This window comes from Schistocerca gregaria, chromosome 2, assembly GCF_023897955.1.
Source record: "Schistocerca gregaria isolate iqSchGreg1 chromosome 2, iqSchGreg1.2, whole genome shotgun sequence".
Classification (NCBI taxonomy): domain Eukaryota; kingdom Metazoa; phylum Arthropoda; class Insecta; order Orthoptera; family Acrididae; genus Schistocerca; species Schistocerca gregaria.
The window spans coordinates 212,166,411-212,181,753 of record NC_064921.1 but is presented as its reverse complement, the minus strand read 5'-3'; the positions used below and the strand labels follow the sequence as shown (position 1 = coordinate 212,181,753).

Sequence of the window (15,343 nt, the reverse complement as noted above, 5' to 3'; positions counted from 1 at the left end):
ATTAGCAACAGGTGCGCAATGGGGACGCGAATTGTCTTCCATGAAGTCGAATGCCTCGCCGATATGCTGTCGTTATGGTTGCACTATCGTTGGGAACATGGAATTCACCTATCATACAGCCGTTACGGTGCCTTCCATGACTACCAATGGCTTACGTCAGCCCCATATAATGCTACCCCAGAACATCAGGGAACCTCCACCTTGCTGCACTCACTGGACAGTGCATCTCAGGCGTTCAGGCAGATCGAGTTGCCACCAAACACGTCTCCGACGATTGTCTGGCTGAAGGCCCACGAGACACTCATCCGTGAAAATAACGTGATGCCAATCCTGAGCGGTCTATTCAGCATGATGTTGGGGCCATATTTACAGCGCCGAATGGTGTCGAAGTTGCAAAGATGGACCTAGCTATGGACGTTGGGAGTGAAGTTTTGCATCATGCACCCTACTGCGCACAGTTTCAGTCGTAACACGACGTCTTGTCGTTGCACGAAATGCATTATTCAACATAGTGGCGTTGCTGTCAGGCTTCCTCCGAGCCGTAATCTGTAGGTAACATTCATCCACTGCCGTAGTAGCCCTTGGGCGGCCTGAGAGGGGCATGTCATCGACAGTTCCCGTCTCTCTGTATCTCCTCCATGCCCGAACAACATCTCTTTGGTTCACGCCGAGACTCCTGGACACTTCCCTTGTTAAGAGCCCTTCCTGGCACAAAGTAACAATGCCGTCTCGTTCGAACCGCGGTATTGACCGTCTAGGCATGGTTGAACTACAGACAACACGACGCCTGTACCTCCTTCCCGGTCGAATGACTGGAAATGATCTGCTGTCGGACCCCTTCCGACTCATAGGTGCTGCTCGTACAGGGTTCCTTACATCTTTGGGCGGGTTTAGTGACGTCTCTGGACCGTCAAAGGGACTGAGTTTATGATACAATATTCACAGTTCATGTCTGTCTTCCGGAGTTCTGGTAACTGGGACTATGCACTACTTTTTTTGATGTATGTATATTAAACACATCACTGACAAAATTTTCTCCATTGGAATGTTTTTAAATTTGAATAGAATATTTGTTACAGGTACATAACAATGTAGCACATCAGAACAGTTTTTCACGATCGGGAAAAGCTTTTTTTTTTAGTAACTTTTGTAATTTCAGGAAAAGACTTAGACACATAAAAAGTGAGTGCTAACATTTCAAAACTGAGTAAGAGAATATATCAAACTTTAATTACAGGGCCGGTTAGAGGTGAAATCCTGAAAAGTGTCCCAAGGTACAATACTCTCGTCTGCTACTCAAATATCCGAGTTGATTTAAAATTCATCACAGCAGCAACAGTGTCAGAATATAATGCCAAAACTGAATCTACCAGATGACAGACATGAGAATCAGTTTGCTTTCGTACGTCTCAGTCGGTGCCCATAAAATTCCTCCTTCATTTACACGGGATCACTTTGTAAACTGTTCCACGGTTTCAGCTATTATCACATGTTGCCCTCCTCGGGATGTGTGCCACTATTGAGGGTATAATTAGATGAACACGTCGAGTCTGTTTTTACAGACATGTCAAAAAGAACACACACATCACATATTCTTATGGTAGATTCACCACGATGGCCAATTAATCCACAAACTTCAGTGCGGATGCACATCTATAATTTCCTCCAGCGGGAATCCAAATTGCCGAGCATGGAGGACATGGACAGGGACTGCGGATAGATGGCGTTATGTGGAAATGTGAGTCCGCTGGTGGTGTGCTGAGACAGTCCGCAAATTTCGATAAACACAGTGTCCTAGTTTCGCAGTAAGCCTAGTAAGCAGAAGATCACGTGTTCGAATCAAGGTATGTCTCAAATTTTTATTGGTGGCCGTTGATTTAACACAAAGTTCCGATGCAGCTGATATTAGTTCGTTCCTTTTCCTTTCCTCTCCCTCCCTCCCCCTACAATAGTACAATGTCTTCGCAAAGGCTACACAACGTGCTGGCTCGTTATCACCGCCACCAGAGACCCCCGGAACAGTGCCCCATCACAGAAGTAGCTCCATTCTCACCCATCAATGCTGGCCAACAAATTTCTGCCTAGGACGAAAACCAAGAAAGAATTTTCACTGTCCTTTCCTTTGTATCAGACGTATAATCATATGACGATTTTTATTTGCAATTATTTTAATGCTTTAAGTCACCAAATATTCTATTCAGCAGCACAATGAAATATATGTCCGTATGTGCTCCTTTGGAAAAGTAATTAATGATACTGTTGAATTTATTATACATTCTAACCATACTATGAGTTATGGGCTGGCAAATTATAATACCAATGAATCAGGAATAGTGTGCTAAGAAGTCCGAAAACAATCTTGCTCGGACGACACAGCAAGAACTACAACAATACAATAATGAAATCTATGATTGCAGAGTGAGGTAGCCTGGTTAGTTACAATTGCCTCTCTTCGCATCAATACTTCAGGAGACATCACTGAAAACCCGGAGTCGTCAACTAGTCTGCTCGCAGCACCAAGCAAAATAGCTGAATAACGCAAGCACCGGGCACTTCTAAAACACATATACAAAACATCTCAAGACACATGCACTTTAACAAAGGAAAATACAGCGAACAGTTCTCACTGGTTAAAAATAATTTAAAAAGGTACGCGAGCTGCTCACCAATCAAGAGGTACCCCAAAATTTAAACTAACAACATAGAATAAGATATAAACTGCTTCCAAAACATGATAATATAATGGTATTCAAATCTTAGTCTGGCGCCTATGTGGCAAGGTAGTACCCCTCGCCGTTAAAGTTCAGTGAATGCACAATGTTTAGTAAAATGGGAAATAGAGCCAAATATACAGCAGTTTCTTAATGCAAACAATTTACTCAGCGATAAGCAAAGCGTACTTAGCAGCGAATGAATTACATAAGAAAGTCCAGTTAATATTTGACATATAATTACGATTTAAATAACCCCCTTAAAAACTTATTAATTACAGAGAAGAAGAATGTAAACCACAAAGGCTAGGATGTACTGCTGATCAAGACACTGGATTTCTGAATATTAAGAACTCATTAAATACACAGAACAAGAATGAAGCTCTTTAGTACGCCATGAGAGATTGAGCGATACTGCTAACGAAGGCATTGAATCCCGAAATATTCCAAATCGTCACAGTACTAACCCAACAACACACAAGCCGAAGCTACACGCAGCACAATGTCCCAGCCTAACTAGATGCCTGAACGGCCTCATTCCATTTCAATTTGTACAACGCAGCCGGGCTACCGCAATTTTAAATTTGTTCGAAATCGTGCTCACTCGTATGGCTTTTTGACACGGGCGTATACCGTGATAGGGGGCTCTCGTAGGTGTCACCGTCCTGTCGTGGCGAGTGATTCCCTGCTTAGCAGGCTGCGCGCCACAATGCCTCCTATACACTCTTCGGCTGACCGGAGCAGTCGATTCCAGGGCGTGCTCCAATACCGATCCTGGATGCGTGTCCGTTGTCCTAGCCGGACGACATGCTAGCTCGGCTGCTAAATGGCGTGCTGTGCTCTTTAAGTCAACATGCCGTAGTCCAGACTGCCCACTTCCGCGGTCAACGGTCACGCTAAGACAACCTCGCGAGCAAAATCTGCGGAATCTCTGGAATCTAGGAGCGTCACAGGAGCTATCGATCTTTCCGGTACGGCTCACTGACATTCTTCAATGTTTGTTTTGGATCTGTAAGAATGACTTCAAGGCGATAGCGTAGTTCAGCGCCAGATAAAGTACTTGCTGATCGTGCAATGGATTGCACGTGAAAGATTCAGAATCTGGAGGATACACTATACAGATAATGTAGCCACTTTCTCTACGGTTTCTAACACTCTTACAATTATGAGTTATAGTCTGGGTAGCATAGTCTCAAATGGACTAGTGGGTGAACGGTCTTATACAGATGTAGCTGATGGCGCAGACTGCTAGGTTACCTCTGAATAAGCGTTTCAGGAAAGTCGCGAAACTGACTCTGATACATTTATTTCCATGGTCGAGAGATCTATGTGAACCTCAGTCCTTTTTGGAAATTTCTTCCTCCTAAGGACATACGTTTGGCACTGAGATTGTTTTCGGAGCCAATTGTAACTCACCAGGCTACCTGATTCTATAATCATAGATTTCCTTATTGTATTGTTGTAATTCTTGCTGTGTCGTCCGAACAAGATTGTTTTCGGAATTTTTCAGCTCACTATTCCTAATTCCTTGGTATTAAAATTTGCCAGCCCAGGCTACCTGATTCTATAATCATAGATTTCCTTATTGTATTGTTGTAATTCTTGCTGTGTCGTCCGAACAAGATTGTTTTCGGACTATTTGAGCTCACTATTCCTACTTCCTTGGTATTAAAATTTGCCAGCCCATAACTCATAGTATGGTTAGAAAGTATAATAAATTCAACAGTATCATTGGTTACTTTTCCAAAAGAGCACATACGGACATATATTTCATTGTGCTGCTGGATAGAACATTTGGTCACTCAAAGCATTAAAATAATTGCAAATAAAAATCGTCATATGATTATATGTCTGATACAAAGGAAAGGACAGTAAATATTCTTTCTTGGTTTTCTTCCTAGGCTCGCCATTTGCGCGAGTTACACCAGCGCCACGGGCGGCGCTAACGATGAAGATAGCGACTTCGCCTCGCCCAATTCCAGGCCGTATTCTATCCTCCAATGACCGGACGACAACTGATAGAAGTCTACTCGGAAGATAGAAGAGCAGCTTTCGCCCACTTCGTTATAGATCATCGTCCAGGGCCGACTTACAAAGGGAACGTCGTTTAGTGAAATCTTAGAAGTTAACAGGCAGTAGTTGTAAGCTACATTTGCTGTGTACTGTGAAATCTACCTACGGTTATTTGCGCTTAGGCACTGAGGGCCTTTTTTGTGGAGTGTTACATGCAGTGTTGCAAACGTGATTATTCGACAAGTCAAAATGATAAGTAGACTACTTTAAGTCATTTGTGTGACCTCGATTCTATTTTTATCCCTACCCTGTTACCTGACTCTGGAGCACAGCTGTGTAACTGTGACAGGGAGAAATTGTCCCAGCGGCGTACTGCACCCGAAGCCGTTTCACCAACATAGAAACTCGGCCTACTCTAACGGTGGAACTCGGCTTCCATAGCAGTAGCGACGAGCACTTTACAAAACTGGCGACGAGAGTTTACAAAAGTTGTTATAATTTTTCGCAGCGCCTTTGAGAATAACAAGTTGTGTTTTGTTATGAATGATGCTCAGTTTCCTATTGCACGGTATTTTCACTCACCAAGCAACCACTAACGACTGACCACATATCATTCTACATGTTGCCTCTAGCTGTAAAATCTAATCAGAAATGAGTAAGTAGTATGCGTATAACATTCAGTTGCGTGCATAAACTTCAGTGGCCTACATTTTCGAGATAATCTATGGAACAGTAGTATCTGCGATGTTCATTCTTCGTTAGGAGTTGCGCTGCACAGTATATAATCAGTAAAATTGTATATAACTAGGAACTGAATTCATGGCCATCTATTTGCTTGCAGCACACTGTTCTCGCTTGCGGGAGGCCGACGGTTAAAATACGCGATCAACCGTCCAGTTTTAGGTTTCCCGTGGTTTCCCTAAATAGTTCCAGGCAAATACCGGGATGGTTCCTTTGAAAGGGCACGGCCAATTTCCTTCCCCATCCTTGAAACACTCCGAGCCTCTGCTCCGTCTCTGATTACCTCGATGACGATGGGACGTTAAATTCAAATCTATGTACATGTACGGCGCTGGAGAAAACTAACTTTTAGTGTACAGTACTCGCAAACGCCTCCCGTATTGAATTTACTCCTTCCAGTGTTGGAGATGTTACTGTGAACTGAACTTCCAGTCATTTATAGCAGAAGGTATCGCAAGAGGACGACCACAGGTGACAAATATCAGCTGACCACTGACCAAGCTCTGAAGACTAGTGCCTCAAAGATCCTCGGCAAGTATTCATAGTACTAATCAGTTTATAGCCGATATGTCAAGCGTACCGACCGATAAATTGTATTCAAACTTATCAGAGAAACTGTTGTGAACACATGAATACCAATACAATCAATTGTTCGTAGTAAATAAACTAAGGAACAGCATTTAAATCAGTGATAACTAACGATAACAGTGTCACTTAATGGGTGAAGAAACTACAGGATCGATAGTGAAGGCAGCATATAAGAATTAAAACACGTTTTGCTACAGTACCTCCTGGTTAAGACCGCTTGATCTAGTGGGCGAAGCATGGTATATTTTACAGTATTACATCGTCCAACATAAAGAGGAAGATTTTGGAGACGACGCAAGTGATTAAGGTGTTGGTAACCTTGTCGGTGAGCAGCTGCACCCTCTGCGAGACCTTGAGGGGTCGTCCGTCCTTGAGCCAGGAGACAGCCAGCTGAGGATGGCCCTCGGTGGTGCAGCTGAGGTTGGCAGGCTGTCCCAGGGACACCGTCTGCTGCTGCGGGGTCACGTGGGCCGAGAGCGGGGCTGCAACAGTGCCAAGGAAAGAACAACTCAGAGGCATATTAGTAACTTCCGGGGGACCACAGCTTAATTCAATTCTTTATTTTACTTGGTGTTGTAGCTCTCAGGTGCACTGTCGGATGCTCTCCTGTTGTGGCACCAAGGACTCATATACATTCAATTCAATCCTCCCGAAATAGTGATCAGCTATTTTGCTTCATGGGGCAGACTTTTATAAGTGCACCGGGCCAAAAATTAATCACCACTAGAGAAATCTTTACAAGCATCATTTCATGCCGGATACTGCAGCCAGTGCACTTGATAATCGCCTGGATTCGGTTTGAAAGTGAGTCCACAAGGCTGTTCAGGTACGCTGCTTAAGCCACTTGGTGAGGATCTGATCGGGCAGTTCCACCAACCTGCGGCGATGCCTATGTCGGCGTTTTACCCGCTCTTCCAACAGGTCCCATAGATTTTTTGTAGTGTTCAAGTTAGGTGATTAAGAAAGCCAGTTGAGATGTAGCAGGTGGGGCACTGGTCATAAAATCAAATACATTTTCTTCCAGCCCTATGGTCTTTTCTGTTGTTATCTTTTTGTGCCTGTGTGATCAGTGGTCCCTTGCGAGGTGACCGATTCAAATGTTAATTGCATGCAGTTTCCGTCACATTGTTCTTTTACTTACAGTTTGGTATGGGTCTTCATTCACTGCCTGCAGCAATTCCCGCCAGTTTCGGAAGCGATTTTGATTCATAAGCCGTGACAGGAGTCTCCGGCCCGCTCAGTCAGGACCTTTGTCCGCTCACAATTCCGACTTCGTGGCCATGTGTGTAAAACCGCTGATTGTCAACGTGGAAGAGCCCTCCGCGAAACATCAACAAATCCAGCAACTTCACACACCGTATGGCAAGCAGCACTGCCAAACACGATTGCCCCTCTTAGCTACTCTTTCACGTTTATACAAGTACCCGTGACCGGTTGAAACACAAATTTCTCACTGATTGCTACTGCTTTACGCCCACTTAGAGGCAGTTCTCGCGCGGTTGAGAGCGTGACTCGATCGCCGCGCCTTCTAAAAAGGTTTAACGAGTCATCCGTGCATGCGAACTGGGGTAACTAATTTTGGTATGGTGAGCTTATGTGCATAAAGCATACACACAGCTTCAGTTATTCTCATATGAAGGCAGTGTTAAGTATTCCGTAAGTCAGGACGCCATTGCCATTATTGCAAAAGTGTAATTCCAAAAACAACAAAATGGGAATTGTGAGTCCGCCTTGATGCTAAACACTTTTTCTTGTTTGTTTACTTATTTATTCCCCAAGCTAGCTTCAGCGACAAATATCGCCATCATCAGTGGGTTCTTTAAATCTTATTTATTTCGTTGTAGCATGTTCTTATGAAATGTTGTCGCTGCTTGCGACAAATTGTATGTGCTTCTTCTGTTGCCATTTTTCTCAGCATAGATCATGTCATCTGCATGCAACTAATTTTACACAAAGAAAGGAAAAACTTTCGCACTTTATGTTCGAAAACATTTCCTTCATAATGAAAGTGAGAAAGTTTTACTTTTCTGTGTATAAAATTAGCTGCATGCCGTCCAACGAACTTGCAGGTGGTATAATCTATGCCCAGAAAAAGGCCAACAAAATTAATCACAAAAAATACGTCGCAAACAGCGACAATAATTCTTAAAAACATGCTATAACATACAATAAATAAGATTTAAAGAACCCACTGATGATGATGATATTTGTCGCTGAAACAAGATTGGAGAATAAATAAGTAAACAAACAACAAAAAGTGTTTTGCATCAAGGCGGATACACAATTCCCGTCATGTTGTTTTTCTATGCAACGAACACGAACCAAATGGAAGAGTGGCAAGATAAAGTTATTGTGTAATTGGAAGTCTCAGTGGTATACATTCTAGCATGATAAAAAATATTATTAGCTTAAATATATTTCAATTCTTTCAATTTAAATCTGTGTTTCATGTTAGAATGTCGTGTTCCCAGTTTGGCACAGCTTTGCCACAGGAGACACGAAAGCGGTCGAAGACGTCCGTCTTCTGGTCGGCTCCTGATCGTTGTCAGAAGGAGGCTAGTTTTTGATTACGCAAAGACTTCTATTATTTGGAAAAGAACAATCCGGATTTCTTTACGCAATCAGTATGAATTTTATAATTACCTAAGGGACCTTTAACAATGAGCAATAAAGAAAATTGCATTAGCAAATGAAATCATTAATAAATCAGACAGCTATGAGTTGTATAGAAGACAAAGAGCGGCCTTCTGTCTACGACCAGGATGCCGCAGTATTCTCTGCTGTAGTAAAGGCTGTTTGACATTTATAAAATTAATATGGCATGGAGGTTAAAAAAGTATAAAGGGAAAGAATATAATAAGAAATCTGGTAAACACTAAATATATTCAAACAATTCTCACTAGCAAATTAGGACTTATTTATAAACAATATAATTTACATAAATACTATTCTAACTGTATGGTGCGATCAGATTTCAGCCAATCCTGTACTGTCTCCTTGGTTCACGTTATTGTCACAAATTACAGTCATTACTTCTCTCTTTCGTTAAAAACAAATCTTGCACTGTTCAACACCTTCATAACAATAACTTGCCGATTTACAGTTTCGAACATAAATTACTCGAATTTTATTAATTAATAATGTTGTCTGCACGCTGGCAAGACCACTCACTTTTATAGCTTAAAGTCGAGTCTCTTTAAGCTTTCACATTACAAGCAGAAGTACATTAAAATCTGAAGATCTAGAAAAGTTTTTTTACTGTTATCTTTTATTTAGATCGAAGTGGATTGTCAGTTCAGCTTCTGTTAAAATGTATCTTTGACTGCGCAATCGATGTATTAGCCTCTGAGCTAGATGCGCATCTTTACATTTATGTAAATTAGATAAAACAAATGTCTTTCAAAGAATATGTCTCATCTCATAAGTTGATCATTTAATATACAGATAGGTGAATGCGTTTCCAAAGGTACTCAAAGCTTTCATACGACGGAAATCCCAATAATATTACAAAATTCTAACATTCTACGTAATGTCTGTTTGTTCTAAGTCCTGTCTCCCTACCACTTTCGTGCAACGACGCTCTGAGCGTGTTTTTTAGGGAATTGACTAGTTTGAACCTGGGACCTGTTGCTGGTAAGGAGCCGCCAGACCATACATGACATGTAGAGTTCAGAAGAGTTCAGTGAGACTAGCAATGATATAATCAAATACTTAATGATTTCAGCGTCAGCTCCACAGCACTCCCTCTAAAAGAATCTTAATACTAACTAAATTTAGTGGAATGGGTTCAAGGCTTTCCTGTTTTTAGTTAGCTGGTAAAATAACGTCGAAAATCAGTGAAGTTTACCAATGGAAATTTTATTCTACTCACAAAACATTCTTTATACATTTCACTATTGATAAAAGGAAATGTTTTAATACAGGATGATAAAAACCAACTGCGTTCAACAAAAATGTGAACGAATATTCCCTGAATAGTTTCCAAGTTCTACAATGGCTCGAAGGATGACCTATGCCATGTCACATCTATGATCTAGATTTAAGTTAAGTTTCATAAAAGAGAAACCTATCAAAATGGTCTACAGTGACCCTCAATTATCTTTAATTACTTATCTAACTTGTCGTAATTTACAGTGGCTGTGTGATGGTGTAACAGAAAAATCATCGCATTTCAGATTTTTACTTCAAGTAGCAAATGTGAACACCATGAGATTTAATTGACGATCGACACTAGTATTACGTAAAAAGGGGATGAGACTTCTGCAGTTCTGAGTGAAGCCTTATGTGCTCAAAAATGCGGCATCACGTGCGTTCATTACCTTGTCGGTGTTTAGGCAGCGTCAGAGGGCCGCGGGCGGCGCAGGTCCACACCTCGACGTCTCGGAAGCAACTGTCTCCTAACTTCTCCTTACTACAATTTACCGAAGTTGGTTTAAAAAAAGCTATCTGGCTGTGTTGTCAACTGACCAATGTTAACCTCAAGCTCCTCCTACAAAATTCTGTCTATCCAATGAGAAACGTTATACTTTTCGTGGTGGGGCAATGTTTTTAACGTTTGCAACGTAGCAGAGACGCGAAAAACTCTCACGCTAAAACTTACAGCTGGTGTGGCCCTTTTAGTGTCGGGGGGGGGGGGGGGGGGGGTGGTGGTTTTGGTGGTCAGCTGGCAACGTCCAGTCCGTCCCTTATCGTAGGGCCTCCTAGCCTACACGAATCTGCTCTCGGCTTCTGTTCTCGTTTCTCCCCTCGGAACTGTGTCTGTTTCACGGTAGGAAGGTATGACATGCATTTAGGCGTTCTTGTGTTAGTCTGTGGTATTCCATTTGCTCACTCGTTGATTGTATTACTTTGGTTAATTTAATGTCAGAATTTATTCGGAGCTATGTGACATACTACCGGATTTGCTATTCATATCAGAGTTTTCATTGAAGGTGTTGGATTTTCCTGAAACCTTACAACATCTGATATTTTGTCACAGTTTTATACAATTCGCAAAAGTGGTACACTTGAGACTAATATAGTTAAGAAATACATATTTTCACAAAAATAATTGTTTGTTTTAAACAATCACACTTCGCACTGTGATGCAGCGTGCAAACCCCCCCAAAATGGTGAGACCTGATTTTGTGTACGATGAAGGATGAATTTTGTCAGTGCTTCTGACATTATATTACTGTCTGCAGTGAAGCAGAATGGCTTTCATTTTATTTGACGGCACAATAAGAACGTTGTGATTTGTAGACTTTTGTGAGTAAATTTACGATACTTGAAGATGATCATATGGTACAAACAGGTATTTAGCAAAAGACTATTTCATCAGGAGCTCTTGGTGTTTATGAAATCTGACTTCCACTGTAGATAAAAGTCAACGGGGCTTAGAGCAGAGCGTATCAGGAGGATAGAACAACAGTAAACCAAGGCCTGTTAACAAAAACTGAGACTAGAGCTGTGTTAAAGATGAATTCCAACGAGACGCCCGACAGAATTCTGGCAAACAAAATTAAATCATCAACTGCGTTCTCAGTACTGACAATGAAGATGGGACAATACCAATTGACTGAAATCTTCAGACAAATTACTTATTAAGGCATTCCTCCAGGGCGACAACAACGTTGAAGATACAATAGAGCATCGCCAGTTACAGACAGAGGAGTAAGCTCCCTATAGACACGACATAGCAGAAATCCCGTAAACCGCAGACGTGTTTGACGCATTAAAGAAATGATTAAAAATAAACGAAAAGCTTCAGTTCCAGATGCAATAAAGGCAGAGGTATTACAAGCGACGGGAAACAGCATTATTTCCGCACCTTACATCATTGCTAAATAAATGCTTGTTGCAATGAAGTATACCTAGTATATGGATTACAGCAAAAGTGCTTAGAAGAAGAGCAGGCGATGATCGCAAGGAAACAAACTCTTACAGGCCTATATATGTATTAAATAGATTAGGGGAAAGTAGACAACATTCCATTAGAACTACTGATAGCCTTGGGAGAGCCATCCCTGACAAAACACTACCGTCTGATGAGCAAGATGTATCAGACAGGTGGAATACCCTCAAACATCAAGAAGAATATAACAATTCCAATGCCAAAGAAAGCAGGTGCTGGCTGATGTGAAAATCACCGAACTATTAGTTTAATAAACTACGGCTGCAAAATACTAACACGAATTTTTTACAGACGAATGGAAAAACTGGTAGAAGCCGACCTCGGGGAAGATCAGTTTGGATAACCTAGAAATGTTGGAACACATGAGGCAATACTGACTCTAACAATTATCTTAGAGAATAGATTAAGGAAAGCCAAGCCTACGTATCTAGCATTTGTAGACTTACAGAAAGCTTTTGACAATGTTGATTGAAATACTCTCTTTCATATTGTGAAGGTGGCAGGGTAAAATAGAGGGATCGAATGGCTATTTACAATTTGCAGTTATAAGAGTCGAGGGGCATGAAAGGGAAGCAGTGGTCGGGAATGGAGTGAGACAGGGTTTTAGCCTATCCCCAATGTTATTCAATCTGTATATTGAGCAAGTAGTAAAGGAAACAAAAGAAAATTTCGGAGCTGGAATTTAATTCCATGGAAAAAATAGAAACGTTGAGGTTCGCCGATGACATAGTAATTCTGTCAGAGACAGCAAATTACCTGGAAGAGCAGATGAACGGAATGGACAGTGTCGTGAAAGGAGGTTATAAGATGAACATCAACATAAGCAAAACGAGGATAATGAAATGTACTCCAATTAAATCGGGTGATGCTGCTGGAATTAAATTAGGAAATGAGACACTTAAAGTAGTAAAGGAGTTTCGCTGTTTGGGGAGCAAAATAACTCACGATGGTCAAAGTAGAGAGGATATAAAATGTAGACTGGCAATGGCAAGGAAAGCATTTGTGAAGAAGAGAAAATTGTTAACATCGAGTATAGATTTAAGTATGAAGAAGTCGTTTATAAAGTATTTGTATGGAGTGTAGCCATGTATGGAAGTGAAACATGGACGATAATTAGTTTGGACATGAAGAGAATACAAGCTTTCGAGATGTGGTGCTACAGAAGAATTCTGAAGATTACGTGGGTAGATCGCATAGCTAATGAGGAGGTATTGAATAGAATTGGGGAGGTGTTCGTGGCACAACTTGACTAGAAGAACTTAGCTAACGTGACGCGTCACACAATCAGTTGCGATATAGAAAAGGCAAGCACACTAGAGATGCCATGAGGCAGCCACTAAATCTAATAAACACATAAGAGGAAGCGAACGTATCTGGTATGATGAAAGACATGAATCTGCATAAGTACTCTGCAATTGACTAACAAGAGCCTGGCAGAGAGTTCACTGAACAACATTCACCGCATTCTCTACCGAGTGTCTCTATAACAGCACGTGGGAAAAATAAACACTGAAATCTCTTCACGGGAGCTTTAGTTTTTCTTATTTTATGTGAATGGTCATTTCTCTCTGTGTAGGTGGATGTCGACATAATATTTTAACATTCGGCGGTGAACGTAGGAGATTGAAGTTTCCCGCAAAGATATCGTGCCTTAGTTTTAATGACTGCCTCCCGAACTCACGTACAACAATTGTTACATTCTCTACCCTGTTTCGCGATAATGCAAAATTATTTCAAATTTTTCGATGTCCCAGTCAATCCTATCTGGTAAATATCCTATATTGCACAGCAATAATTTAGCAGAGGACGTAAAAGCGTTGTGAACGGAGTCTCTTTAGTAGACCTGTTACATCCTTTAAAGCCGCAGCTTTTGACATTGTACGGCGGTCGTCTTTGTTCTCTTACTGTAGATAATAGGATGGCAAACAAAGTTCTACCTGAGGCGCCGAGACTGTTACAGAGGAAGGAAAGCAACCTTCATCTGACCGAGCAATGCAGAAACGTGCCACTAAAAGTTGTCCACGGGGCTCTGTATTTGGATCAAAGTTCTAAGATATTAGCCCTCTCTTACTCAACATAAGGGAATAGTTCCAAGCAGAGGGCTGCATTATATGCGGCAAGATCTGATGATAGTAGTGAGAAGGGAGCACTGGGACAAAACTAAAAAAACAATTGTCGACGTGTTATGGCATGGTTTTTCTCATGGTGTTTGGAAAATAATTTTCAAACAGGTGCCAATAAAACAATATAAATTTTGTTCAAAGAAATATTATCATGGACTAAAAGGCCAACTGAAGAATAAACAATGTTTCGTTCAATGAATGTACCGCAGTAACACATTTGGGGTTGAATGTCGATGAGAAGTGAAATTTTCATAAAAATTTGGCGGCCAAAGTCGGATGAACGAAACTGCACCTCTGGACATCATCATAGTGTATCGCAAAGGTAACTTCTTCTATAAATAGACTACAGTGCGGGTACGTGGGCGCATAAAGCAAGACTAATTAAAATTGAATGAGCTCTACGCAGTGTGTACAGGAACAGATTACTGAAGCTTAGCGGTGCATGCACTACCATTTCCACGGAATCCCTTCTCTCAGTTTTAGGAATATACAGGGTGTTTCAGGAGGAAAGGTACATGCTTCGAGATGCGATAGTATTAGTGATTCTGAACAATAAACTTCATGTGGACGTATGCCCTATCTCGAATGGTTTCCGAGAGGGAACACGTTTAACATCACCTTTGTTCGTTTTTCTTTAACGCACACTCCAGCGAAAATATGTCTCAGTACACAATTAAACTAAATTAAATTTGCTACAAAAAAGGTCCTTTTTTGTAGGACTAACAGTTTGTGCGCAGAGATCGCGAGAATATTGAAAATCGTGCGCGACGCACGATGCTTTTTGTAGGCCAGTTTGAGGTAGTTTTGCGACCTGATTGACCACAAGCGTCAGCTATCAAAATGTTCGTCTCATCTTCCTCTACATTTCTGTGGTACGTTGTGAACAATGACAATGAATAATACAGAAAATAAATAGAAACGTACATTAAAAGCGTTCTATCTTGGAAACTATTTGGAATAGGGCATATTACCACATCAACTTTTCTCTTCAGAATAACTAGTGCTATCACCCGTCAAAACACGTACCTCTCCTGCTGACTCAACCTCTATCTTCTAGATATTGTAAACAGAAAGTAGGGAGGACAATATAGGTTAATAATAGGTGACGCAGATAAAGTAATAGATATACTGGAGTAAGGAGGAAACGGCAAGCAGAAAACCAATTCATGTGCAAATCGAGATTAGCGGAAGGTATAGGACTCAGGAACTACTGGAGTTCTTTCCCAGTCCATGGTAAACACTTCAAATAAAGCGCATTTTGCCTGCGAAGGATA

General features: G+C 41.3%; 1 protein-coding gene across 1 annotated transcript in view; it reads right to left on the bottom strand.

The window, feature by feature from the left end:
- Nucleotides 1-15,343, bottom strand: part of LOC126335702 (Down syndrome cell adhesion molecule-like protein Dscam2) — a 1,471,118-nt gene that overhangs the window by 286,296 nt on the left and 1,169,479 nt on the right. The window contains exon 10 of the mRNA XM_049999160.1: nt 6,372-6,535. Coding sequence (XP_049855117.1) covers nt 6,372-6,535 — 164 coding nt within the window. The remainder of the gene's footprint in view (nt 1-6,371; nt 6,536-15,343) is intronic.